The sequence below is a fragment of the Teleopsis dalmanni genome, chromosome X (assembly GCF_002237135.1).
Source record: "Teleopsis dalmanni isolate 2A chromosome X, ASM223713v2, whole genome shotgun sequence".
NCBI classification, from domain to species: domain Eukaryota; kingdom Metazoa; phylum Arthropoda; class Insecta; order Diptera; family Diopsidae; genus Teleopsis; species Teleopsis dalmanni.
Window position 1 is genome coordinate 74,024,646 of NC_051848.1, and position 26,515 is coordinate 74,051,160.

General features: G+C 29.5%; 2 protein-coding genes across 2 annotated transcripts; both read right to left on the reverse strand.

Moving 5' to 3' along the window:
• Positions 1-389: 389 nt before the first annotated feature.
• LOC119689277 (peroxisomal acyl-coenzyme A oxidase 3) lies at positions 390-13,851 on the reverse strand. Its single transcript, XM_038104069.1, has 9 exons — positions 13,265-13,851; positions 9,134-9,290; positions 2,622-2,759; positions 2,072-2,562; positions 1,734-2,016; positions 1,204-1,669; positions 989-1,143; positions 632-919; positions 390-564 (listed from the first exon to the last, which is right to left on the reverse strand). Exons 1-9 carry the CDS (start codon positions 13,282-13,284, stop codon positions 454-456), a joined length of 2,109 nt encoding a protein of 702 aa, XP_037959997.1. The 5' UTR covers positions 13,285-13,851; the 3' UTR covers positions 390-453.
• A 6,944-nt stretch (positions 13,852-20,795) lies between these two features.
• On the reverse strand, positions 20,796-24,067 carry LOC119688555. Its single transcript, XM_038103228.1, has 3 exons — positions 23,866-24,067; positions 21,422-22,614; positions 20,796-21,319 (listed from the first exon to the last, which is right to left on the reverse strand). The coding sequence occupies exons 1-3, from the start codon at positions 23,985-23,987 to the stop codon at positions 20,796-20,798; spliced, it is 1,839 nt and encodes a 612-aa protein (XP_037959156.1). The 5' UTR covers positions 23,988-24,067.
• Between the last annotated feature and the right edge of the window lie 2,448 nt (positions 24,068-26,515).

The window sequence follows — 26,515 nt, forward strand, 5'->3', positions numbered from 1 at the left end:
ATAATTAATAAAATATAACAAAACTATGTCCTAGTCCAAGTTTTACTTTACTAGGTATAACTGGAATGAAGTTAAGCAACGGATTTTAATGGAAAATATGTGTAGTTGTTCCTTATAGAGATTGAAAATAAATATAAAAGTTTGGTTTAAAAAATATTACAAGTAGTAATCCAGAACTTAAGATATGTAAACCTATAGATAGATAGAGAACAGTAATTTTTTACTCAATCAGTTTTTTTAAATTTCAGTTTATTTTTAACTTTAAAAAGCACATACATAAATGATGTATATATAAAAAATAAACATAAGTGTGTTCAATATTAAAAAAATTAATTTACATATAAGTAAAGTCCTAAATAAATAAAATGTTAACTTTTTACACCCAATAATCACAAATTTAATATAATTTTTTATATTTTTTTTTATAATTTTTATATACAAAAAAAAAATAATTTACAATTTAGCTCTTTCCAAATAGTCTTTATAGGTAACTTCACGCCACCAATCCGGCCGTTCGAAAACACCAGGAGTAGATACGATAGCGCGCTGCAAATGTTGATAGATCTGAAAATACAGTATTGCAGATAATACCAAAATAAATAGATATCTAAACCAGACCAAAATTACTTACATTTCCATCACTCATGCCAAGCGGTGAGTTCAGTATAAAATCAGATGGGGCAATAGCATCAATTAAAGATATGGATTCATTCTTCAACGTGGGAAGCATATTCAAAATACCTTGCTGATATAGTTCTGTTTGGTTGTTGTTACGGAAATAGCCACCTTGATAGAAAATTGAAGCATGCTTCAATACCAAGTTGGCGCCATAGAAGGACAACAATTTTCCCAAAACTAATTTTTCATCACAATCTGACAAATTATTGACAAAATTATACATAATGAAGTAAATTGTGCGCTGAAATATGATAAAGTTAGATTAAAATGAGACTTATTCAAAAAATGCATGAAACAATCTGAGGCTTACTTGTCCGTATATAATGGAGAGTAATTGTGCATTGAAGACCTGCACATTATTACGTGTCTCAAAGGCATCTAGACCTTCACGTTTGAGACTCTCAAAACGTTTGACTGTAACGTCCAATTGCCAAGCGGTTAACCAGTTCAGAGCTTTTAGTATATCTTTGAGGGATTTAAACAATTAATAAAAGTTCTTTATGTATATTCTTTTAAAATGCTTACTATCAGGCTGCATAGCATCCTGTATACTTCTTTCCTCAGCCTTGCACTGTAAAATTTTATCCATATCTTTAAGAAAAGCTACTGTGCCCATAGGTGAAGCTTCAACAAAATTAGCACCATTGCGTCGTAAACCAATTAGCCAGTTTGATGCTTGCTGTATAAGTGTATTATTTTCACCTTCATAAGTGCAATTAGCATCATTATCGTTGCGCAAATCACCCAACCCAGCGGACTTAAGATAACCATGACCACCACAGGCTTCACGGCATTCCTGTATGCCATCACGTGCTGCCCATGTACAGACGGGCTTAGCAGCAGAAGAAACGGCATGTATTTCCATACCCCAAGTAGAGACATCTTCACCCATTAAGTTCTTCATTGTCATATCAACATTTTCTACGCCAATCCACATGGTGAATACACGCAAGGCATATGCTGTTGCCAAATGTGGGAATAAACGATATTGCTAAAAGGTAATGTCCATTTAAATTTAATGTTTAAAAAACTAAAATAGTGGTTTTCCCGATTACCTGTGATTGATACTCAATAACTGGCCATTCTTCATTTGATTCGTCAGGTCCAAATTGCTTGCGACATGCTGAATATCTTGTTGCTATTGTAATTGCTTTACTTAAGGCTACAAAAGCTAATGAACAGATATTAACACGTCCAGCTGACAAAGCACCAAGAGAAGCTCCTAAACGTTTACGATTATCTTTAATGGGGCTACTGTAACGTCCTGCTTCATCAATATCACCAGTCTTTGACAGTAAGTTCTCCTTTGGTATGCGATATTGATTAAACATAACAAATCTGTAAAATGGTTTATTAGAAAAAATTTAAATTTAACAAATACCATAACTCTCACCCATTGTCAATACCATTGAGCCCAATTTTTTCGCCCAAATCACCCACAGTAACACCCGGGTATGACAAGAGTGTACGTTCATCACGTATTGGTACCAGAAAAGCGTTTAAACCCTGATATGTCTCATCTGGTACATAGAGTTGTGCGTAGACAATGGCATGTGTACAAGTTTTGCCTAAATTGCCGACCCAACATTTTGCCGCTTCAAAGTCAGGTGTATGCAAAATAAATTCTTTTGTTTTTGGATCATAGGTGGCACGAGTACGCATACCACGTGCGTTTGTGCCATGGCTTATTTCTGTTAGTGCAAATGCGCCAATTATATCACCGTTGATTATTTTTTCCGCATATTTTGCTAGACGTTCTGTGCCTAACGTTAACAGAGTACTGGTAAACATGCCATTAGAAAGTGAAAATTTTACAGCGAAACTGAATTCATAAGTGAACATGCCCTGAGCCATGGCCAATGAAAGACGTGGTGTACTCATATACTGTCAACAAGATATTTAACTAGTTTATATACATTTAATAAAATGATAATTAAAGTTACCTCATTGACAGTATAGAATTCCTGTTTCCATAGTACAAACATTCTTTTGTTTGCTAACTGACGAGTTTGCTCCAAATCTAGTGTTTCGGTGGAATGTTGGAAATCGGGATGTTTCTCCATAAAATTCCATATGCGATGCTGTTAAAATGAATATAAGAAATTAGTATTTAGCTAAAATAAAAATATTTATTTTAAAATATAAATATGAAATAATTATTAATCAGTATTAAAGCTTAAGTTAGGACTATGAATTTAACCCTGATTTAAGTCAATATTGAGACAAGTAACGACTTTGTAATCGGATCTGAATAGCACACGGGAACGGCATTGGTTTTATAGTCTTTAACGTGAGTATGCGCTTAAAATTTAGCAGGGTTTGAGTTTTAGCATTGGTACCTAAAGTCCAAAGCTTTATACGTACAATTAAATCCAAACAAAAATTTGCAAAGACTACTGATAATGAGTATAATAATAATAATAATTAACAATTAAATTAAATAATAATTAATAATTATAATAATAATAAATAATAATAATAATTAATAACAATTATAATTAATAATATTAATTTATGAATATAATAATTAATAATACTAACAATTAATTAATAATAATTAATAATAATTAATAATAATAATAAGAATTTATAATAATTAATTATAATAATAATTAATAATATTAATAGAAATAATAATTAATAACAATAATACTAATAGAAATAATAATTATTAACAATAATATTAATAGAAATAATAATTAATAACAATAATACTAATGGAAATAATAATTAATAATAATTAATGACAATAATAATTAATAATAATAATAATAATTGATAATGAAAATAATTAATAATAATGATAAATAATATAATATCCAAAACTACTAAAATTATGGCACGAATTCTTCTCAATTAACTAAGAGAGTCGTTTTGAATCCACAAATCCGTATAATAATGGGTAGAAGAGAAAAGATCAAGCTAGAACCAGCCAGATGCATTTATAAAGGCAAGAGTCTGGCCAATACTAATGCTGAAGATATCATCGAGTGTATTAAAGAAGGGGGCTCCCAAAAACTTAAACCTTAAGTTCTGGTGTCCTTTCTTAAAGAGTTGGTAGACCCGCATTGCAGGAGATGCCACAGAGTAGGTTAAGTCTGGCTACATGCCGTCCTATGGTCCAGTGCACTGTAAATACAGATATTAACCTAGATACTTCTGATTCGCTTCTATGTTCTAATAAGTAATTAACAAACTATTCTAGGAACGAATTTATGGTAATATATATTCAGTATCCATAAAGTATAAGCATAACAACAGCATTCCAAAATAATTATTAAAGACTATAATATAATTTTTTAGTGTTACTGTTTTAAACAATGGAACTTATATGTATATTAGTAGTGAATGAATAACCACTGAGTCACATTCAGAACGGCATGACACCAAATAAGTTTGCTATGTATAACAGTGAATAACAGTGGATAACAGAGAAACATTTCTCATTCTCTAAAGATGAAGTTTAAAATAAAATTGAACTGGCTGACATTGAATTTTATGTACTATATAGAGCTATAGATTCTTACCAGTGGTGAAAACAGTGGCAAAGAAGGGAGGGGGATAGTGGACGGTGTAAATACTTGAAAATATATTTTTGATAGAGATTTCGCAAATTTTATTTCATGTTGGTTATATTATCAAAGGAGGATCCTTTAATATTTCCGCCAATGAAACTTACTAACACCAGTTAGAGGAGAAGAGTTAGAGTAGAGTAGAAAATCGAGATTCCACTTTTTTCGTAAAAAGATTTTAAATAAAATCTCATAGAAATACTAATGCGTTCATAATGTAATATAGTGAATCTAGTAATCGATAATTCTAATAAAGAGGAACGGTGACTATGAGGTGACTAGGCATCAATAATAGATAAAATATTTTAAAACTTAAGGTAGTGTTAGCCGTATCAGTGATGATGAATCCTGTCAAGAAAAACTATCTAATAAGTTGACATCATTAAATAATTTAAAACAATTAGTCTATTACATACGTTGAATGGCAAGAAATAATAAGGAAATATGTAATCATAATATGTCATCATAATATGTAATCATAATTTGATTTTTTATTTGTAATTTTTATAATGAGAAATAATTTTCATACTTATTAGACTAATCGATCGTTTAAATATATACAATATATAAAAAATCGTATTGGGAATTTCTTTTATAGTAGTTAGCTTAACTGTGCGCAGCTAGTATGATATTAATCTTTAGAGATTATTGAATATATTGTTTTAATAGATTGTTGTTACGACAAATAGCCGAACAAAGTTCATGCTCTTTTTAACAGATATATGTACACTTTGTATAATTGAGCACTATACTTTAAAGTTATTATTATAAATAATTTTGCTTAAACAATTTATAAAAACAGTAATTGCTGGGTTTAAGATAAGTGAAGTGTTGATGAAGTTGAGCTAATAAAATCCAATAATATATATATATATATATATATATATAATATATATATATATATATGTACATTATTCATGATTTTAATAAATTTATGAGATCCGCAATTATAAAAAATGCAGGAACACTAAAATTAGTTCTATAAGTTATATTATCAGTTGATTGGATAAGATAAGATAGAATATAAGTTCAATAATGCACTATGGTCTTAATTTATTAGAACTATTGTACCTACATCTATACATTTTTAACATTTATTACATTTTAATTATATATACAAATATAAATATTACTAGAAAATTACACAGTCAATAGAATTATTACAAAGTAATATAGAATTTTTCACAGTCATTTCTTATTTCCCAGACTCATTATTAAATCGAGATGTAGTATGATATTAGTACTCTTCTGAATCTGAAATAATTTTGACCATAGTACCATGGAAGTGATCACCTTTTCTGAAAATATGACTCTAACAAATGACTAACTGAGAGTCATTTGAATTGATATATGTAGGTATATATCTTATATTTATTTTATATACATATTCAAATATATATTTATATATTTGCAAGGCAAATGACCTAGCAGACCAGCTCCTTATTGTTAGTTAACTCTAAAATTATTTTAAATATTTACTCACAAATAAATTAATAAATCAATATTTAATAGATATTTTATATTATATATCTTTTTACCAAAGCAACAATATTTTATTTCCCACAGTGCAATGACTTTAAAGCGACTATTATGTTTATATCATTTGACAATCACCATCATTTTCTGTTGAAACATTAGCTTCATTATTTTTTTTATCTAAAAAATTTATGATAATATTAGAATATACATTGATTATATAGGTTTGGTCGATTCTTATGCAGTTGTAATTGAAGTAATAATAGTCGCTGCTATGGGCTCAGTAGATAATTGAGATACAGAGCTGTTTCTCGATAAACAAAACTTACGCTCTATAGGTCGTTCAACCTACATGTACTTCTGTATGACGCAGAAGCATGGACATTATCACAGAATGATGAAGCAACACTGGGAGTGTTCGAGAGAAAAGTTCTTCATAAAATATTTGGTCTTCTACGAGACTAGAGAAGACACTGACATGTTGCGTCAGGCTGAAACTCGGTAAGAAGTTGTTATGTCCAAATAAGTAAGTAAGTAAGTTAAGAAATAATTGAATGGATTAAAATATCACACATTAAAAAAATTATACTTAAATTGAGTATTAGAATTTAGGAAGTGAAGAAAGAACAAAATTTATATTATAAAAAATGACACGTATTCCTAATAAAAAAAAATTAAAAGAAGCTTATCTAATCCACCTAAAATTATCAATATTATTAGAATGCAAATATTTTAATCTGCAAATTATGTGTAAAAACAAGCTACTGAACTTTAATCCATGCGATGAACAATGCTTTTACCAAATTGATTCCATTATCCATAGAACACTATTTCAGCATATCCAGCAAGTATGGGCAACAGACTTCTTATATTAGGCAATATACAATACTGATAGAAGAAAAATCATTAATTATACTATAGCCCAAAATTTACATTTCATTTCAAAAGGTCAATATTAACGATTTTATAAAGCAAATAATAGCATTTAAAAACTAATAATTTAATAGTTATGGTCAGCAAAATATGAACATTGAATATGTAGATCTTCTTTTAAGTCAATTAACTCTCTAGTTTTCGAATTTCACTATTTTAAGTAAAGAAATCATTTCAAATATTTGTTTCCAAGTTCCAAAACTCAGATTCTGATTTGTCAAGTCAAATTCCTCACAAACTCAAGAAACATCTGTCATTTACGTTGAATGATTTTTTCTGATAAAGGGCTCACAAGTCTAGCTGGACCTCTACTTATCACGTGGGGAGTGAATCAAAGAGGAACAAACTATTGTGGTAAAAACAATTTTTATGAAAAAACATATTGTTCTCCTAAAATTTTTCAAAAGAAGTCCATGCTAAAAACTATTATTTGCATAAGACATAGTTGAAAGACAGTTTGAACCTTTATTTATACAACTGCACATTTTGTATGGAAAATACACGGAAGAGCTTATGTTAAGCTTGTTATGAATAATTCGAGTACTTCTCGAAGTTCTAATGGCCGAAAAGTTAAGACTAACTTTAGAACTTAAGATTTATATTAAAATAAATTAAAATTTGTAATGGGAAATGGGTCCGAAAGACACAAGAAGATGAGAATGAGAATTAGTAAAGAACGCATGATAATAATGATAATGGAAAATTAAGGATCAATAGGCAGATCTGGTCGGCATGAAAAAAATGTCTACATGTCAAACATTGAAGTTACTATTGAATAAGACAAAATTTTAATATTATGATTCGTTTTGAGAGAAGAAGAGGACAAAAAATTTGTTAATTTTTATATGCTTATCAGATATGCATTTATAACAGATATGACGAGGGTTTTTTGACTTTAAAATATATTTAACTAAATAAATTTATACATAGCTTAATTATAAGTTAATTAGATAGATATATCAGATATATCCACACAGACAACTTAAAAAAGGCATTAAAATACAGTATTCACCCGAGCCCCTTTCTTATCGATCTGACCGAGCTGTCATACTATAATATAAGGGACTTAGCCAAATTTATAGAACTGTCAGGTAGGTTTTCCTTTACCAAATATATGAGTCTTTCAGTTTATGAACCTATTTCAGCTCAAGTGAACCTTTTTGGACACAGGGCCGCAACTTCAATCTACCTACCGTATACACCCATAGATTTGCACCTAACTTAATTGTTAATTTCATAAAATCTTTTAAAAATTAATAGGACGCATCAAACCTCAGATTATTTATGAGTTTGTTAGCTGTTCAACTCCTATTTACCACTATATTTCAAAAATAGTGGTAATGGACCACTGACAACTGTCGTTTTTGTAAAGTACAAAATAATATATAACCCCATATTCTTTTCTTGTAAAATGGACCGCTGTTTTTGGACAATTGCTCATATTCATTTCTTGTTAAATACTCACAATTTTCTTACTTTCAAAACTACTTTCAACAAATTCAATTTTTACATATGGCTTTCATTATCTACAAACAGATATATCAATACTACAATCTATGCTATATTAGGACTAGAAAAACCTATTTTCAGAGTCAATAAGAAATATGTTAAAAGTCAAGGTGTACCATTATTTCTACTGATGAAACTTAATATACTTTAAGCTTCGTTTGAAATATGTTAAAGGTTTGCACTCAAGCAAAATTTTGTTGAAAGAAATTTGTCAAAACACAGAAGTTCCCAAATTTTTAAAGATAATTCTGGAACAGTTTTTCTTCATTTAACTAATATACATTTTTAAAGAAGAGTAAGAATTACCAAATACTCCAATTTTGTACAGATGTAGAGCTTTAGCGAGGAGATTGTTGAAACTCTTTAAAAATCGTTTTTTGAGAACCCCGAAAAACTGACAGAAATCGTTACCGAAAGTCTCGTGAAATTCTCAAACAAAAAAAAAAAAAAAAAAATGTGTTTACGTTATAAGCGTAGCACCCGAAACAGAAAAATACGTATCTAACTAAGTAAAATACTGAATCATTAAAAGGACGAATGACATCCTTAGGGACCTCAAGAATGATCCCATCAAAAAATACATAAAGGATAGAGCCTTGAAATTATTTGCGAAATCTGACAGACTTACTAACACCGCATTATCAAATCTCAGAATGGTTACAGGCTCCTCGGGGAGGTATGCAGATCTGAGGTCAATTATTACTTAGTCTGATGATGTGATAAATAATAATCCAGTCAAGGCGCAAAGAGGGGTTTTGAAGAAACCTCGCAGTTAATATAGAGTAAAAGTGCTCAGGTGCACTGACTCAACTTCCCTCAACATAATAATAATAATAATAAAAGGAAAAATTTTTTATATTAAAAATTGTGAGAGAATGTGATTCATAGGCGCTCTATTTGGATTCTGTCGTTGGAATGCACTTATACTGAACACTTGTATTTGTGATTTTTATATAAAAACTTACCTTAAGTCTAATGTGATCTTCACCTTCGAGAAGGACATTCATGCGCTTATAACAAAACGATGATTTTTTTCTATATTCCTCAAGTGGACCACTTTTAAAATCCGGATATATACTCTTATCATCGTAAATATTATTTACTTCCTCAATGGAATTGTCACTGCAAAGAAATGTAAAACAAAATGATAATATAGTTAAAATAATTAAAAAACTAAAATTTATTTAAAAACAAAATGAATTTATTTATAAATTAATCATAATTAAATGAATAATAAATTTACATATGCCCGATGTCGATTCAAATCATTCTATTTCTGTTTCTTTTAAATATTCTAAGGCGTATTAACTCTTTAAAAAAAAAAAAAATTAATTAAATAATGTATTTCGTACCTAAATGCGTTGTCTAGGTTAATTATTTGCAAGCTTAATATGCGATTATTATCATATCTTTAAAGTATATAAAAATAAATCTATATATAAAAATATATAAAAATAAATCTATATATATTTATAAAGGAAAACTGTTATATACCGATTTTAAAAACGGTTAATACTTTAAGATGATTAAAGCTCAATATATTATTGGTATTATTATTACATTAATTAATTAAATTTTACTTAATTTGCTTACGCGACTAATTCTTTCAGAAGCTGAATTAGTCATCTAAATTCGAATTATACAACTACTTATTATTGAAGACTACATGAACTACTATATATTTTCGAAACCAATAGTCTTTTTGAAAATAGTAAAACTAGCGATTGAGAATTCTATAGTATAGAATTGAAAGACATAAATTTCCAAACTAAATTTTTAGCTACTTAACACTTTTATTCACAATTAATGTTTTTTAATTATTATTGATGTTTTTATAATCCTTATTAAATTATATAAGCAATCTATATAGTCCTACGTCTACTTTCATTAACTATTAACATATATTATTAATACATATTATTAATAAATATTATTAATATATATTATTAATATATATTATTAATATATATTATTACTATATATTATTAATATATATTATTAATATATATTAATAATGTATATAATTAATAAAATATCAGTGGATTAAATATAGAATAAATATAGTGGAATATATAGTGGAATAAATTTTTTGATTCGAAAAACAAAACAATCATTAGGCATGTGATAGTCCTTTTACTGCAGGGAAAACTCTATCCATTAAAAATCTTCAGTATAAAACTATGGAAGTAAGGAACTTATTTTACTAGGGTTGTTTGATAGTCATTTTACCGCTAGGTGAGTGATATATATTATACAGTGGACTGTATAAATTTAAAAATATTTATATTGTATTTAATAACTTGACAATATTTAAATTTTTAAGACTAATTTATTTATCCGATATGAAACTTAGTTAGTTTTAATACACAGAAAGTTTGGTTAATTTGAAAAAATATAGATAAAAGAATAATGAAAAATGTATTCCCGAAAGAAAGCTTTACGAGCAACATTCTATAAAATGTGTTAAACGTGATTTACCCAATTTAATGGCTCTATGAGCACAAAACTCTAAATCGAAAAGAATTTCTATCTATATGTACCAATACTCCGGACATAGAAGAACAGTAAAAACAGTTGACTTCTTCTGTTGAACATGTTCTCAAAAGACGAAAACAGTTCCACTAAAGAAAATTTCAAACCTTCTATGGTTTAGTTGCAAATCACATAGATTATAAAAAATTATATATTTTTTAATGTTTAATTTATTTTTTTTAATGGCCAAATTAAAAATTGAATGCAATCATTTGTATTTATATATGAATTCCATCATCTGCTCAAAAAGTATACGGAGTAAGTAATATAATTGACATGCACTTGAAATAACTTAATAAAAACTATTTTTCTCTATTGGTTTTCGATTTAAATGCCGTTTTTGAAAAACTCATTACCAAATATAAAGAAATATTTACGAGCATTCTATACAATGTTTCGAAAGTAGTTTACCCAGTTAATATGAACCGGGTTAACGTTTGTATATTAAAACTTTATATAATATATAAACACTTTCATATGAGAAAAATGGATGCTTCAATAAGACAAAACTAACAATTTTTAAGAGACAATGTTCCAAACTTCATGTAAACTACATAGTGGCTATAGCCAAAAGACACAATCCAGTTTGATTTCTCGGTATGGAGAATATTGAATTGTGTTTTGATATAGTTAATAATACGCCCTTCCACGTAAATACCTAGATAAAGATTCTGTAGGTTCGCTTTTGGGCAGAGTCCAAATTGTTCCAATTTGATTGCTTGTTGTGGAGCATAGTGAATTTTGTAGACTAAGGTCTATAATAAAAAATACTAGTGTGTTAATATAGTTAAGAATACCCCCTTTCTCGAAAATATGTAGATGAAGATTCTGTGGGTTGACATTTGAGCAAAGTCCAACTTGTTTATCTACTGTCGACCAACTCATGGCGTTAAAGAGGGCATTATTAAAAATTTTAAATGAAATTGAAAAATTTTATTGTTTTTTATTAAAACGTATTTTTCATTAAAACTTAATTTCAAAAAATTTCAGTTTAATTAGTTCAAATTGTAATTTAGTTGAACTCTAATATCAACTTGGCTGTGCTAAAAATAAGTCGGGAAACTTTATAAACAATTTAATTAGAATATTATAAAGGATATAAAAATTAATTCGTGGAAAAGCATGTTTAGTCATTACTTCTAATTTGATAGGCACGATTTCTAAGCCTGGCATTTGCAGTCCAAACAAATTATATGCGGACTATAAGCTAATTAAATAAAAATTCGTATATTTCCTAAAATCACTGATGATAAGTACTTGGCAGCACTCGAAACAGCGTTATATGGTCAGTGAAACTTTAATAAATTAACTAAAATTTGTGTTGTTGTCTTTTCATTTCTATTCGAACCATTACAAAATGGATTTTCAAAGTCCAAATTGATAAAAAGTAGTAATTTTGGTACTTAATTCGTACTAAGGGTAACCGTTATTTCTGTACTGAACTAAATGACTACAATATCAAACCATTTTAATTTATTATAATTTTTTTTAATATAATATTTAAAATATATATATTTAGTAATTTAATAATATGTTTAATTTAAACTTTAATAAAATAACTAAAATTCGTGTGGTTGTCTTTTCATTTCTATTCGAACCATTACAAAATGGATTTTCAAAGTCCAAATTGGTAAAAAGTAATAATTTTGGTACTTAAATCGTACTAAGGGTAATCGTTATTTCTGTACTGAACTAAATGACTATTATATCAAACCATTTTAATTTATTATTTTTTTTTTTAATATAATATTTAAAATATATATATTTAGTAATTTAATAATATGTTTAATTTAAACTTTAATAAAATAACTAAAATTTGTGTGGTTTTCTTTTCATTTCTATTCGAACCATTACAAAATGGATTTTCAAAGTCCAAATTGGTAAAAAGTAATAATTTTGGTACTTAAGTCGTACTAATGGTAATGTACTGGACTAAATGACTATTATATCAAACCATTTTAATTTATTATTTTTTTTTTAATATAATATTTAAAATATATATATTTAGTAATTTAATAATATGTTTAATTTAAACTTTAATAAAATAACTAAAATTTGTGTGGTTTTCTTTTCATTTCTATTCGAACCATTACAAAATGGATTTTCAAAGTCCAAATTGGTAAAAAGTAGTAATTTTGGTACTTAAGTCGTACTAATGGTAATGTACTGGACTAAATGACTATTATATCAAACCATTTTAATTTATTATTTTTTTTTTTAATATAATATTTAAAATATATATATTTAGTAATTTAAAAATATGTTTAATTTAATAAACATATATTTTCGATGTATATAAAAAATTCGGTATACTAATTTTTGTTTTTAAAACCTCTTTAATCAAATAGAAAATCAAAATTAGAAATTTAATATATTTTGGACTTTATTCGTGGCTTCAATTTTCAACTGAGAATCAAACGTCTGTCTGACCACACATATATGTACGAATTTTATTTATCGTTCTGAATGAACTTTGAACCTCTCCACTGTGTGAATTTTAGCAAATTTAAATGATTAACATAAATGTTAAATGGCATTACGTACACAAAATCACATATGTTTACCTTTTCGTTGGAGCAACCATTGTAAGCGTTCCGTTCCGATTGAATAACTGAAGAAATTGTCACTGCACTGCAAAAAGCGTACCGCACCTGACCCTAATACTCTGTGGACACTGCTACTTTGTGTCGAACAAAAGAAATGCCTACACAAACTTTTTGGAATGAAATTTCTTTGGTCTGGTAGTGTGCGTACACTGCGAAAGCTGAGACTGAAATGCAATGAACGCTTTTCTTAGCCGCATAAGTAATACGAAATTCACTGAGTGTTAATCTGCATTAAGGCAGCTTATCGACAGTTGCTAGCGCAGAGGAAAAAACATTTTTAATTGACTTAACACTTGGAATCGATAGCGTCGAGAGTCATGTACTTTTCCTATGCTTTCTTATTCACTTAAGTTATTCACTCACGTATTAACTTGACGTATTATTATTATTATTATTTTCGAGTTATTTGGCTATTTGGCTATTTTGCTATTTTTACATGAAACTTAAACTTTAGATTAAATTTAATTGCAAGAAATTGTTGTTCGAAAAACACAATTTTCTACTGAAGATAGAATCCAGATAATCAAACACCAACAACAATCTCGACTACGACAACAGCACTGAATTTAAATATAATAAAATGTTGCTTCAAGTTTATTTTGTGTTGTTGTTTGTGCTTTCTACCCATTGCCCCTATTGAATTGTGCTCTTCTCTGAGGCTGTTTCTCGCGTTCAGCGCATTGGAGCGCATTAGAGCGCTTTGGAGCTCTTTTGCTTATACGTAGAAAGCGCTCCGCAAAAGCAGAAGAGCAAATATTGCATGCTTTTTAAAACCAGTAATGTTTGTGATACTTAAATAATATATGTTATAGCATGCAATATTATATATTAAGACGTAAATATTTTTTCTTGCATGGTATATTCTTGCTTCTTCATTTTAATATTATCAAATGCATTTGCTTGTTGCATGCTATAAATATGTGTACATCTCGCTTGTACCCAACAGAGTTGACACACACACACACAGAGCAACCGCAATGGCATCCACCGTTTCACAAAATCCAAAGAGCTCTGACCCCAAAATTACTATGCGTTTTTACATCCAAACTGAATGTGGTTATCATTCATTTTAACGGAGCAAAGTGTAGAAATTAAATTTTTTCTGTCGCATGTTATAAAAATGTGCTCTTATTAGTTACTGCTAGGGGCGGTGCATTGCATTATTTCTCATAGTGAGGCGTACACAACATAGAGGGACGATTTGATTGTTATGTGGAAAAATTTAAAATTAAACGTAAATTAAATTTGCAAAAACGGTCACTAGACAGACACAAAACTGCCATGCTTCTCTCAATGAACTAGCTAGGCTTGTTAAGGTTAAACTCATTTGCGGATGAGCTTGCCAAGACAGGTGCTCTTCTCCCTGACATTCACTGTTCAGATATTGGCGTTTCACTTGCTACAATTAAACTGACAAATAAAAAAATATACCTGAGAATAGCCAAGCAATACTGGACTGATGAAACCCATTTTCCGATAACTAGGTTGACTTGTTCTAATTTAAGAAATGCACTAATCAATTACTTCAACTAAGACGGAACCTGCTCAGCATCACGGTATTAGTGCTGACAGACCACTGCGAAATAGGAAGGCATGCTATGAGACTGGGTCTCTCCTATAATGATTTTTGTCGAGGCTGTGGCACTAAGGATGAGGAGGAGACCGTAGTCCAACTCATATGTCAGTGCCCTTTTTTAGTTAAGAGAAGATCAAAAATCCCTAATCGTATAATATTAGGGATCTAGCAAAATTTATAGAACTGTAAATTTGATTTTCCTTTACCTAATAGAAGAGTCGTTACATTTTTCGACATTGGTTGTATACTGATTTCAATTCATGCAGTTACCAATGCTTTTCCTGTGCTACTACAATAGATCATTATTTGAGCTCAAGTGGGCTTTTTGAAGATAAAGCCGCTACTGCAACGTACCTACCTAACTAGGCAGACTTACTGTTAACAAAGGTTACGTATTTAAATAATTGCAAATTCTTTATGAGAAAGCCGAAATATACAGTTCGTTAAATATTGGACTGATTAAGTTTCTGAACGCTTCTTTCGTATGCCACATAGGAGGGACATATAAATTGTTCAAAGCCTTAAATGAAATACACCACAAAAACAAATATTGATAAAGTTTCAGTGTCTAACTTAAAGGCGAAAAACAATGGTTGCGTATTTACGTCTTATGCGTTCTTGCGTTTCTCCGTTTAAAGTCAAATACATTCATAGCAAAATAAGCAGTTACAGTGATTGTGTTATGTTACGAAGAGAACACAAACAAAATTTCTCTTACTTTCAATTTTTCTACACGTTTGATGCATTTAGTGTGTTTAATGCGTTTAATCCGTTACCAGTTAAAAAGTAATATAAACAAATGCAATAATTATTGACTGCAAATAAATTTAAAATAGGAAGAGTTACGAGTTCATTAATTTAATTAACTTCTTTTTCAGAACGAAATATTATTACAACTAATTAATAAACACATATAGTTAACAACCGCTGCCAATCAAATACGCCCCTGCGCTTGGTTTCATTAATAGCAGAATCATGCGATATTATTCGATCGCCTGATTGCTAACAAACGGATCATCAAATTGCTTGTCTGGAAAAGTACTGTTTGTCTTTCGTAGGTCTCAATTCGACAATTGAAGCTTCTTTTAGGCTACTGAAGATACGACACCTACATAAAATTGTTTTATTTAAATAATCATTAACTTATATATATGTTAGAGACTACTTCTACTGAAACAGTAATCTGTTAAAAAGTCCCAAATAATTAAAAATTAAAAAATACGAAAACACTATATGTTATGGTCTATTGTAATATTGGGTTAGTAGCGCTGATGTTATCGCTATCCTCTTTCCTATTCATGGTTGGATTAATATTCTTTGCTATGTGAAGACCCTCTAGTATTTGTCTTTTGAAAATTACTGTATAAAACAAAATTAATAATATAAAAACGAATCAATAATTCTTTATTTAAGTTCACAAAAGGTTCATGTTCATTAAATATTATTTTGCTTATACTAAAATAATTTTTTTAAATAATGTATTTGATGATAAAATGAAAATTAATTAAACAGTATCCACAATTACAATTGAATCCAAAATAAATTCAAAATTTCTTTCCATTTCTTCACAAAACACAAAAACGCAAATACGCAAGTACGCAATAATTGTACCTTGCATTTCTCAAATTTAAAAATGACGCAACGCATTTAACGCATCACCGCATAAGACACAAGTACGTAACCATTGTACTTCGCTCTTTACTACAATAAAAATTGCTATTGAGCTGCAGACTAGAATTATAATTTTTCTAACATGCTATAAATATGTGTGATAATTTCTAACACAGTAATTAAAAAAAATGATCAATATATGACAATATACCAGAAAACCGATCAATACAAATATATAGTGATTCTTGACGATATTTTCAAACAATCAAGAAAAATTTTTTTAAATAACTTATATTTTGAGTACATGTCTTGAAGTCTGGATGCACACAATGTCTTGCATAGAGTCCGCATTCAAATAACTATATGTGCTATTGCTATCCTATTCTTATGCTATCCTTAGCGATATTTTCAAACAAATAAGAAAAATGTCTTCAAATATATTTTGAGTACATGTCTTAAAGTCTGGATGCACACTATGTCTTGCATAGAGTCCGCATTCAAAAAACTGTATGTGCTATTGCTATCCTATTCTTATGCTATCCTTAGCGATATTTTCAAACAAACAAGAAGAATGTCTTTAAATATATTTTGAGTATATGTCTTAAAGTCTGGATGCACACTATGTCTTGCATAGAGTATGTTTTCCCAGGCAGCTGTGAATATTTTGACATATTTATTCAACGCAATTCTTCGGTATGGCCGCTTTCTTTACAATTGGAAGGTGTCACAAATAAATATGACTCTAAAAGCTAGTCAAGATTCTACATTGGCTGCATCGTATAAATCCAAAAGACTACTTCCAACTCATTCAAAGCTATTCGAAAGAATAATATTTTCTCTAAGCCTTTAAGGTGCGACCATCCCGAAAATGAAAACTTTGCGTTATCTTCGCATTCATCTCGACAAAATATTTACTTGGTATAAATATATTGGGGCCCGAATTAAGCTAAAATTCCCAAAAATTTTGTTCATTGCCTAACAAGAAGTCGATGCTATGTTTAAACTAAAAAGTACTTTTATGGATTATGGGGAATGGATTAAAGACTGGGGCACCTAACTAAATGAATTTAAATCCGTCAAAGTCAAATTTACTACCAGATAATTCAGTTTCCCGCCTGTCTCTATCAATATTACCAAATAACTTCTGGCTACAGCGACAAAATATTTAAGAATTCAAACGGATAGCAAATTGTCAAATCGCATTCTGAGTCCTTATTATCAAAGAAAGAGTGTCTTAAACTGCAAATGAATATATACCACCCAAATAAATGATCATCCAAACCTGCTGTAGTAGTCTTGATGTCAACTTCGAACACGCTCAAAGCGAACTCCAGCAAACCTTCCCAAAAGGAAATGAGTTGTCACTGGACATAGTCCGTATACGCCTTTGTATGCGTCTTCAAATGCCTAATTTAAACAATTACTTATTGTCAAATTAATTCAGACAGATGATATTAAGTTAACAGAATTCACAAAAACAACCAATAGATAGATGGATTTGTTTTTATACTTTCGCGGTCGAAGTGAACTTTTATCATCTGTTTTTATAAATAAACGGGAGATTTAATTTATTCAAACTTAATGTTTTCTTGAAAAATGTTAAAATTTATTAAAAAGTTATATGATTTCATGATAATCAAACCACATAACTTTACATGACATTGTAGTCTATATACCAGATAGACAACCTCTTAATTGTCATGTTGAGAACTTATTAAGGGCGCAAGCTTACTTACTTACTTAGTTGGCCATTACAGACGTGTGTCGTCCTTGGCCGCGTTAAGTAGCCTCCGCCAGTCAGCCCGATTAGTTGCTTTCTGACGCCAGTTGGTAGTACCGAGCGCCCCCAAATCGTTGGTCACCTGGTCCTTCCACCGAAGATGCAGACGTCCTCTACCGCGTTTTCCACCTGCGGGTACCGAATCAAATACCTTTCTAGCCGGAGCACTTTCTTCCATTCGCACGACATGACCAAGCCAGCATAGCCGCTGAATTTTTATGAATTTATGAATTTTTATGAATTTTTTATATCAATGTCGCGGTATAGCTCATACAGCTCATCGTTCCATCTAATTCGATACTCGTCGCCAACGCATAAGGGACCATAGATCTTCCGAAGGATTTTTCTCTCGAATGCTCCTAACGCCTTCTCATCACTGTTGGTAATTGTCCAAGCTTCTGCACCATACAGCAGGACAGGCATGATAAGGGATTTGTAGAGCGTGATTTTTGTTTGTCGAGAGAGGGCTTTATTTCTCAATTGCTTACTTAGCCCGAAGTAACATTTGTTGGCAAGAGTAATTCTTCGTTGAATCTCTAGGCTGACGTCATTTTTGGTGTTTAAGCTGGTTCCTAAATAAACAAAGTCTTTCACAACTTCGAACTTATAATTGTCAACAGTGACGTAGGTCCCAAGACGCTCAGGAGATTTGTTTGTTGACAGAAAGTACTTTGTTTTGTCCTCATTTACCACAAGACCCATTTGCTTTGCTTGTTTTTCTAAGTTGGAAAATGCCGCACTGACGACGCGGGTGTTCAGACCAATGATATCAATATCGTCGGCATACGCAAGCAGCATTACACTTTTGTAGAATATTGTGCCAGTACGGTTTAAATCTGCTGCTCGAATTATCGTTTCCAACATTAGGTTAAAGTAGTCACACGACAAGGAGTCACCCTGTCTGAAACCTCGTTTGGTATCAAACGGCTCGGAGAGGTTCTTTCCAATTCTAACGGAGCTGGTGGTGTTGCTCAACGTCATTTTACATAGCCGTATAAGTTTTGCTGGGATACCAAATTCAGACATAGCGGCATAGAGTGTGCTTCTAGTCGTAGTGTCAAAAGCAGCTTTGAAGTCGACAAATAGGTGGTGTGTGTCGATTTGTTTTTCTTGAGTCTTCTCCAGGATTTGACGCACTGTGAATATCTGGTCTAGAGTGGATTTGCCAGGTCTGAAGCCACACTGATAAGGTCCAATCAGTTGGTTTAAGGGCGCAAGTATTTTATATAATATTTTAACGGCATACATTGATGATATTTTGAATTCACCCAATTTGAGATGCAGATTAAAGTACAATATATGATATACGACATATTTTTCCGACCCATGCATTATTCTGTTGCTAGACTACTGTTATGCATCCGAAATAAATTTGGTGAGGCATTCATATATGTATGTTGAGAGAGTGGTTAAAAGTTCTGACTGTTAGACAAATAACTATAATTTCCTTTGCAAATTGTAAAGGTAAATGCTCCATATATGCGTCCATATAATGGATGTTTATTCTAAATTTAAAATAAATTTCTTAACTTTATAACACCAATAGTTTTTGAAGTTAGAACCCACATTCGCGTTCAGTTGCACGCTGCTCCACCTTCGCCGATGTCATCAACTGGAATAATAGAGACCGGAGCCCATTAAAACCGTCCAATTTTGTGTTATTAGTAATTTGGAAGAATCAATTACTGACTATTTACAGTTGGCAATAAGTTCAGAAAAGGGTTTCTATTAAAAAGCAATCAACATATTATTTTTCAGGGTTCTAAGGTATGCAAATCCATTCAAATATTATATATTCTATAAAATTAGCAACAAACAGAATATTTTTTCATATTTTATTTATTCTTAATATAAATGATTAATTAGTGATTTTAAAGTATAAGAAAATTATTTTAAATTTTGTAATATTCCAATTTTCATTAAGCAAATCATTTCTATTTTCATATAAACTTCGAAGATATTATCGAAGACAAACTTCTTAATAAAATTTTTGTTACTCAAAAAATAAGGTAAATATATAAATATAAAATAAATTAAATAAATTATTATGAGAAATGAAACAAATTTTCTTAAAATTATTTAAGGACTTCTAGTCTTGTGTCAGTTTTTCTTTATCGAAATCGATCTGACCAATGGCTTAAAAAATCATTTAACATTTTTAGGTATTTTCTTAAAAAAAAACATAACTCTTAAAATTAAAAAAATTATTTAAAGCATATTACGCGGCTTAATTAATAATTGATTATTAATTGTATATATAAATATTTATTTAGTTGTCAAATAAATCGAATTAAAAAAAGTTTAATTAATCAATTTCATTAGAAATTGTAAAAAAAGTAATAAAAAATGTTTTTAGAAATAATATTAATCAACCACTCAAAATAGAAAAAAATAATTTAAAAAAAATAAAACAAATTTGTAAAAATTATATTAAATTTGTAAAAAATAATTGTTGTAAAAAATAATTGTTGTAAAAAATAATTTAAATTTTTCAATTTAATTCTCACTCGACAAATTTCATCTTATGCAGATGGCCTAGAAAAACCTCTAAGTGGTCTTGGAGTGTATTCTGGTTGTCTACGTGCGAAAACTCTCTCTCTATATTCTTTTACCAATCCGTCCACTTGAGCCTTACTGACGATTTCAAAAGACTCGAAACTACTACGTTTTTGCGCAAAAATACGATTTTTGTTACGCAAAACACTGTAGTAGTGGATCTTTTTCAGACACTTTTCGGCATATTCGTAAAGGTCGAAATCGAATTCTGGATATTTTGACAGCATGTTTTCGGAATCTGGTTTAAGTTCATTGTAATTTTCTGTATTTTCCATATAATCTGTAGCTGTCGTATAATAATTACTTATGATAACATGACGATATTTTGCGGACAATTTCAATAAATTTCTTGAACGCATAAATTCATCCTGTTGACTAGGTAGCCAAAATCTCACAAGAAGTGTTAATTTTTCTCTAAATCTTCTTTTGTCCGAATTCAAAATTTTAATCGTTTTTATGTCAAAAGTCGTGATATTTGCATTCATTTCTACTGCCATATTTAGTATTAGTATTTTTAAGTCAACCTTATCATATTTATTTACAAATAATTTTATAATAACTCCATCCTTACGACTGCAAGAACTGCCTTTACTTGTTTTTGTAATAGACTTCAAAAATGACACTTTTCCAGAGTAGTTTACTTCTTGAAGGATATTCATTTTGAAAGATGCTACTTTGTTTTGACCAGAGATTATCACACTATCTAGTATCAATGCACTATCTGAAACTTTTGTACTATCTGGTGTCAACGACCTATCTAGAATCAACGAACTATCTGGTATTAACGCACTATCTGGTATCGACGCACTATCTGGTATTGGTGCAATATCAGATATCGATGTACTATCTGGTTTCAACGAACTATCTGGTAACGATGTAATGTCTGGTATCAACGCAGTATCTGGTGCCGATGCAATATTTGGTATCGATGTACTATCTGGTATTAACGTATTAACTGATTTTGACGCACTATCTGGTATCGGTGCCATATCAGGTATTAATGTACTATCTGGTATTGATGCACTTACTTGATTGCATACGGACTCGAAACATTTTAAAGAACTTTTCAATTTCATATTTTCGATTCTTAAGTTATGCGATAAACTTTTAAACATGTTTACATTAAACAGCTTTTCAGACTTGATAAAATCGAGTTCCGTATTTAAGTTTGTTATTACTCTTTCACTGTCTGCAATCTTTGTTAAGTGTTCACCAACTTGTACTTGCAGTTGTTTGCATTCCTCGAACTTTCTTTCTAGTGTGGACATCATTTCATTATATATAACAAACTGGTCAGTCGACGCGATCCAACCTCTAAGTAACTGTGTCACTATATTGCGGTTTGCAATACTTGCATGAGCCTTCGATAAATCAGCGTCTAACTTGATCTTTTGTGCACAAACAATATTCAATTGTGCTTCGAGCTGTTCGATTTTCTTCTTATATTGAGACTCCAATACATTCTTTTCCGTCAAAACTTTCATAGTATTCACACGAAGATCATTAATTATTTGCTTACTTTCAAAGACTTCTTTGCTGTGTTGGTAACAAATATCTAAGATCAAGTTATTGACTCCATTTTGGAAATCCGTGTTTTCATTAAACTGATTCAGGTCTCTCTTTAGTTTCAAAATTTTATATAGGTCAACTTCAAGCAAAAAATATTGTATTATCTCATTCTTCAGTTGCTCTAATCCTTGTTGATGTGCACATACATTTGATAAAGGTAAATGCATCCTATGCTTATAAAAAACATGAGATTTACATATAGGACAATAATTGGACCTACAAAGCAAACAAAAAAAAGCTTGTTTAAATATTAAAAAAACGAAATTATTTGCATAATTTTTATAAAATTTTTAAACAATTAAATTTTAAACACTTTTTAAAATTAAGAATAGAAGGAAATCAAATCATCAAAAAAATACTCATTACTTTTTGTTTATCCCAAGCGCAGGGTCTAATGAGAGTGTGTACACATTTTAAATACAAACATAAAATAATATAGTATATATAAAGTCTTTTAAATAAATAATACAAAATTCAGAAGTGACAGAAAGATCAAAAGTGCACTCGGCATAACCCTCCATACGGAAACAATGGGTTATAGACAATGGGTTTTCTTATTTGACATTTTTCAATATAATAAGAAAAAGGGTATAGTCTATAATTATACTTATTGTATCTTCTACTAAGAATATTAATAATTCTTAGAATATTCGAACAAAAAAAAAAATTATTGTCTCTTTTGAATTTGATTTTTGAGAGTAAATACTTCTTATAAAGAAAGTAAAAAAAAAAAACAAAAACAGAAGAAACTATAGTAATGCTACGCTACGATTCTTAGTAGATTTGTACACTTTTTTTAAAGAATTTTTATGCTCTCTAGTAGGCCCACTCTATTGCTTGTCTTTCACCTATTTTGTCTTTTCTGTACGCTACACGTGCAATTAATCATGAAGGATCAAGCATAGGAGAACTGTTAACTGTGAACAGTTTTTATTCTCAGTTCTCAGAATTTGCGTACGATTTTTTGAAAAGAATTTTGACGCCATAATTTTTGATATTTGCTTTATTAATTTGTCTTCTCTATACTTTACTATATTTTATTCTCAGTTATTCTCAGAATTTGTATACGATTTTTTTTAAAAGAATTTTGACGCCATATTTTTTCATATTTTCTTTAATAATTTGTCCTATCTCTGTACTTTACAATACCCTTTTTCTTATTATATTTAAAAATGTGAAATAAGAAAAATATACTTATAAATTCCTTTTAATAACATATATATATATATATTAATGATACCGTTATAACAATTATATGTATATTACAAGCCACATATCAAATCCCTTCGTTATATTTCGCCATAGGACACTAAAGCGATTTTTATCTTGAATTCACTGATCGAGAGGAGTTCAACAATATTGAATAATGTTTTTTATTTACTTAATAATAATTCCTAAATGATTTCACAATCAACCGATATAGTAAAAATAATATCATTGTTTTTATATATTTCAATTAATAATTACCGTTCAAGCGAGTCCTGTAAGCACCTCGAGTGGAATATATGGCCACAACATGTAGCGTCAATTTCCTGATCATTTGCAAAATCTGCCAGGCAAATATTACAAGGCTCCGTAATAATTGGCATTTTGACCGTTTCCCAGAATTAAGATCCCGTTAAACATCCACCAACTAGGAAACACTATGAACTGTACACCGTACACTACATCAACGGCCAAACACCAAATAAGAATTAAGAACAAACGACAGCACTACGAAGCCCACTACACTAATTCGCCGCAGCGTTTATTTGTGTTGGTGTAACTTAACAATCGCCGTCACAACTCGATCTTGTGCTGTATTACACAAGTGTTGGTATTGCCAGACCCAACTGTAGAACACATCGAGTAGTAAAGGACAGTTAGACGGTAGGTAACGTAAAAAAAAAATTCAAATCCAAATGCACAACCAACCAAACCTGCGTATTTGATTGGTTGTGCATTTCGCTTTGAACTAATTTCTTACGTTACCTACCGTCTAACTGAGCCTTAAGAAAGCTAATAAACATTATCTTGCTATTTACATCAAAAACAAGATTGGAAAATAAATCAGAAATACACACAATGGAAATATGCATTTTGAAAGGTTCGATAGTATCGAGCACATATGGAAAGAAAGAAAGTTCTGTTATTTTCATAGTGATCATGAAATTTTTTTTAAAGATAAAAAAAAAATATATATATATAAATAATATATAATTATAATATTTTTTGTTTAGGGGCACTAAACAATTTTGAATACGAGTAATGTAAAGCAAGGCGGCTTTTACAGGGCATATAATTATTTTTTTTTAAATGTACAGTAAATACATAATTTTTTAAATACAATACGAAGTAAATATCCATTTTTAAATCAATTATAATTTTCTACTAAAGATAAATATAAACGTGTTTCTGTAATTCATTAGAATACATCTCTACGAAAAGCAGTGATTTATCTACTAACAAATTTGTGCTGATTATATAGTTTCTTAAATTTACCTCGGTTGAGAAATGGAAACATAACACAGTGAGAGAGTTTAGGAAGTTGACAAACTTATTATTTCTGTGTCATTTGAATTTTCTTAAAAAAATTAAGAAAATTTGTGTTTTTTAAACATATGGCGTTTTCAATTGGTAAATCTGGATTTAATCTAGATTTACTCTCGATCTGTCAAATTTTGATGCTTATGCCGGTGTGCGAGTTCGAGTAAATTGAGATAAAGTAAATTGAAATTTCGTAGAGATTTTTTGCACTGCAATTATGTAAATATTTATTTATTTATTTATTGCACTTATTTATTATTTTTGGATAAAAGTTTTTAAATTTATTTATTAAACATCTTATAAAATTTTCACTAAGATAACACCAAATTTATTTAATTTTTATCTAATTTACCCTATTCGAAACTCTGGTAAATACCAACATTCGCTGCCATACCGACATAATTTACTATTTCCCTCAATTTACCATCAATTTACTCGAGTCTAACATCTTTGTAGTAGTGTTTGTAGACATTTATATTTTTTTTTAATACATATGTGTACTTAAATAAGTCACTCTTATAATTATACAAAACAGCTGTTAATTTATGTAAGTTTGCTACACTAGCAAAATATCTAAAGTGTTATAAATTAATATCGAGTATTATATATTTTGCTCAAAATTTATTAATCGAAAATTAAAATTGCGCTAAAAGTAAATTAAAAGTGCATTTCGATTCAAAAAATTACTCCAGATTTACCAATCGGAAACGTTAATATATAATTTCTAATATTAAAATATTTATAAAATTTAAAATAAAAACGAAGAAGATTATATTTACAATTAATATAAAAATAATTTGGAAAATGTTGTTTATTTAACATTTCTTTATATGAATAATAATTTATATTACTATTGATAAATATTTTTTTAAAAATTTTTATGTGACATATGTATTTATGTAATATTTATATGTACACACATATTTGCAAACAGATTTTCGGCTAAATTTTAATTGAATTGAAGTGTTTATACGATTTTTTTTTTTTTATATTAGTTGTGTTCCACGAACTACTTGTAGTAAAACACAAGTAAAACACAAGTAAAGCACAAACTGAGAGCATAACACAGATAAAGTGCCATATTGTGCTCTTTACACAAATTTTCATGGAACAGCTTTGTGTAAAGTCTGGTAAAAACACCAATGCCGCGCAAATAAACAAAACAAAAATTTAAATTCAAACCAAAACAGCTGATTCACACATCACAAAAGTCTGTGTAGCATTTTCAAATTTCGACAGGGATGTTACTCGAAAATTTGCAGGTGGAACGCACTTGTGTTACTCAAAGTTACTACGAGTAGCTCGTGGAACAGACCCAATATAAAGATTTTCCGTATTTAAACCCTAGTGCTATAACATCCATTTGAATGTCCCAAAATATTTGGACATTGCAGTAAATTTTTATTTCTACTATGTACAAATATTAAAAATGTAATAAATAATAAATGTAATACAAATATATCTATTTTCGGAAACATTTGCTAAAATTTTTGTGCGAAATGGATTCTAGTCCTAAACTGAACCCTAGATGGACGGCATAGATATAATTGTGACTTTTGCACTTTTCAATTGCAACAACTTGTTTGCTTAT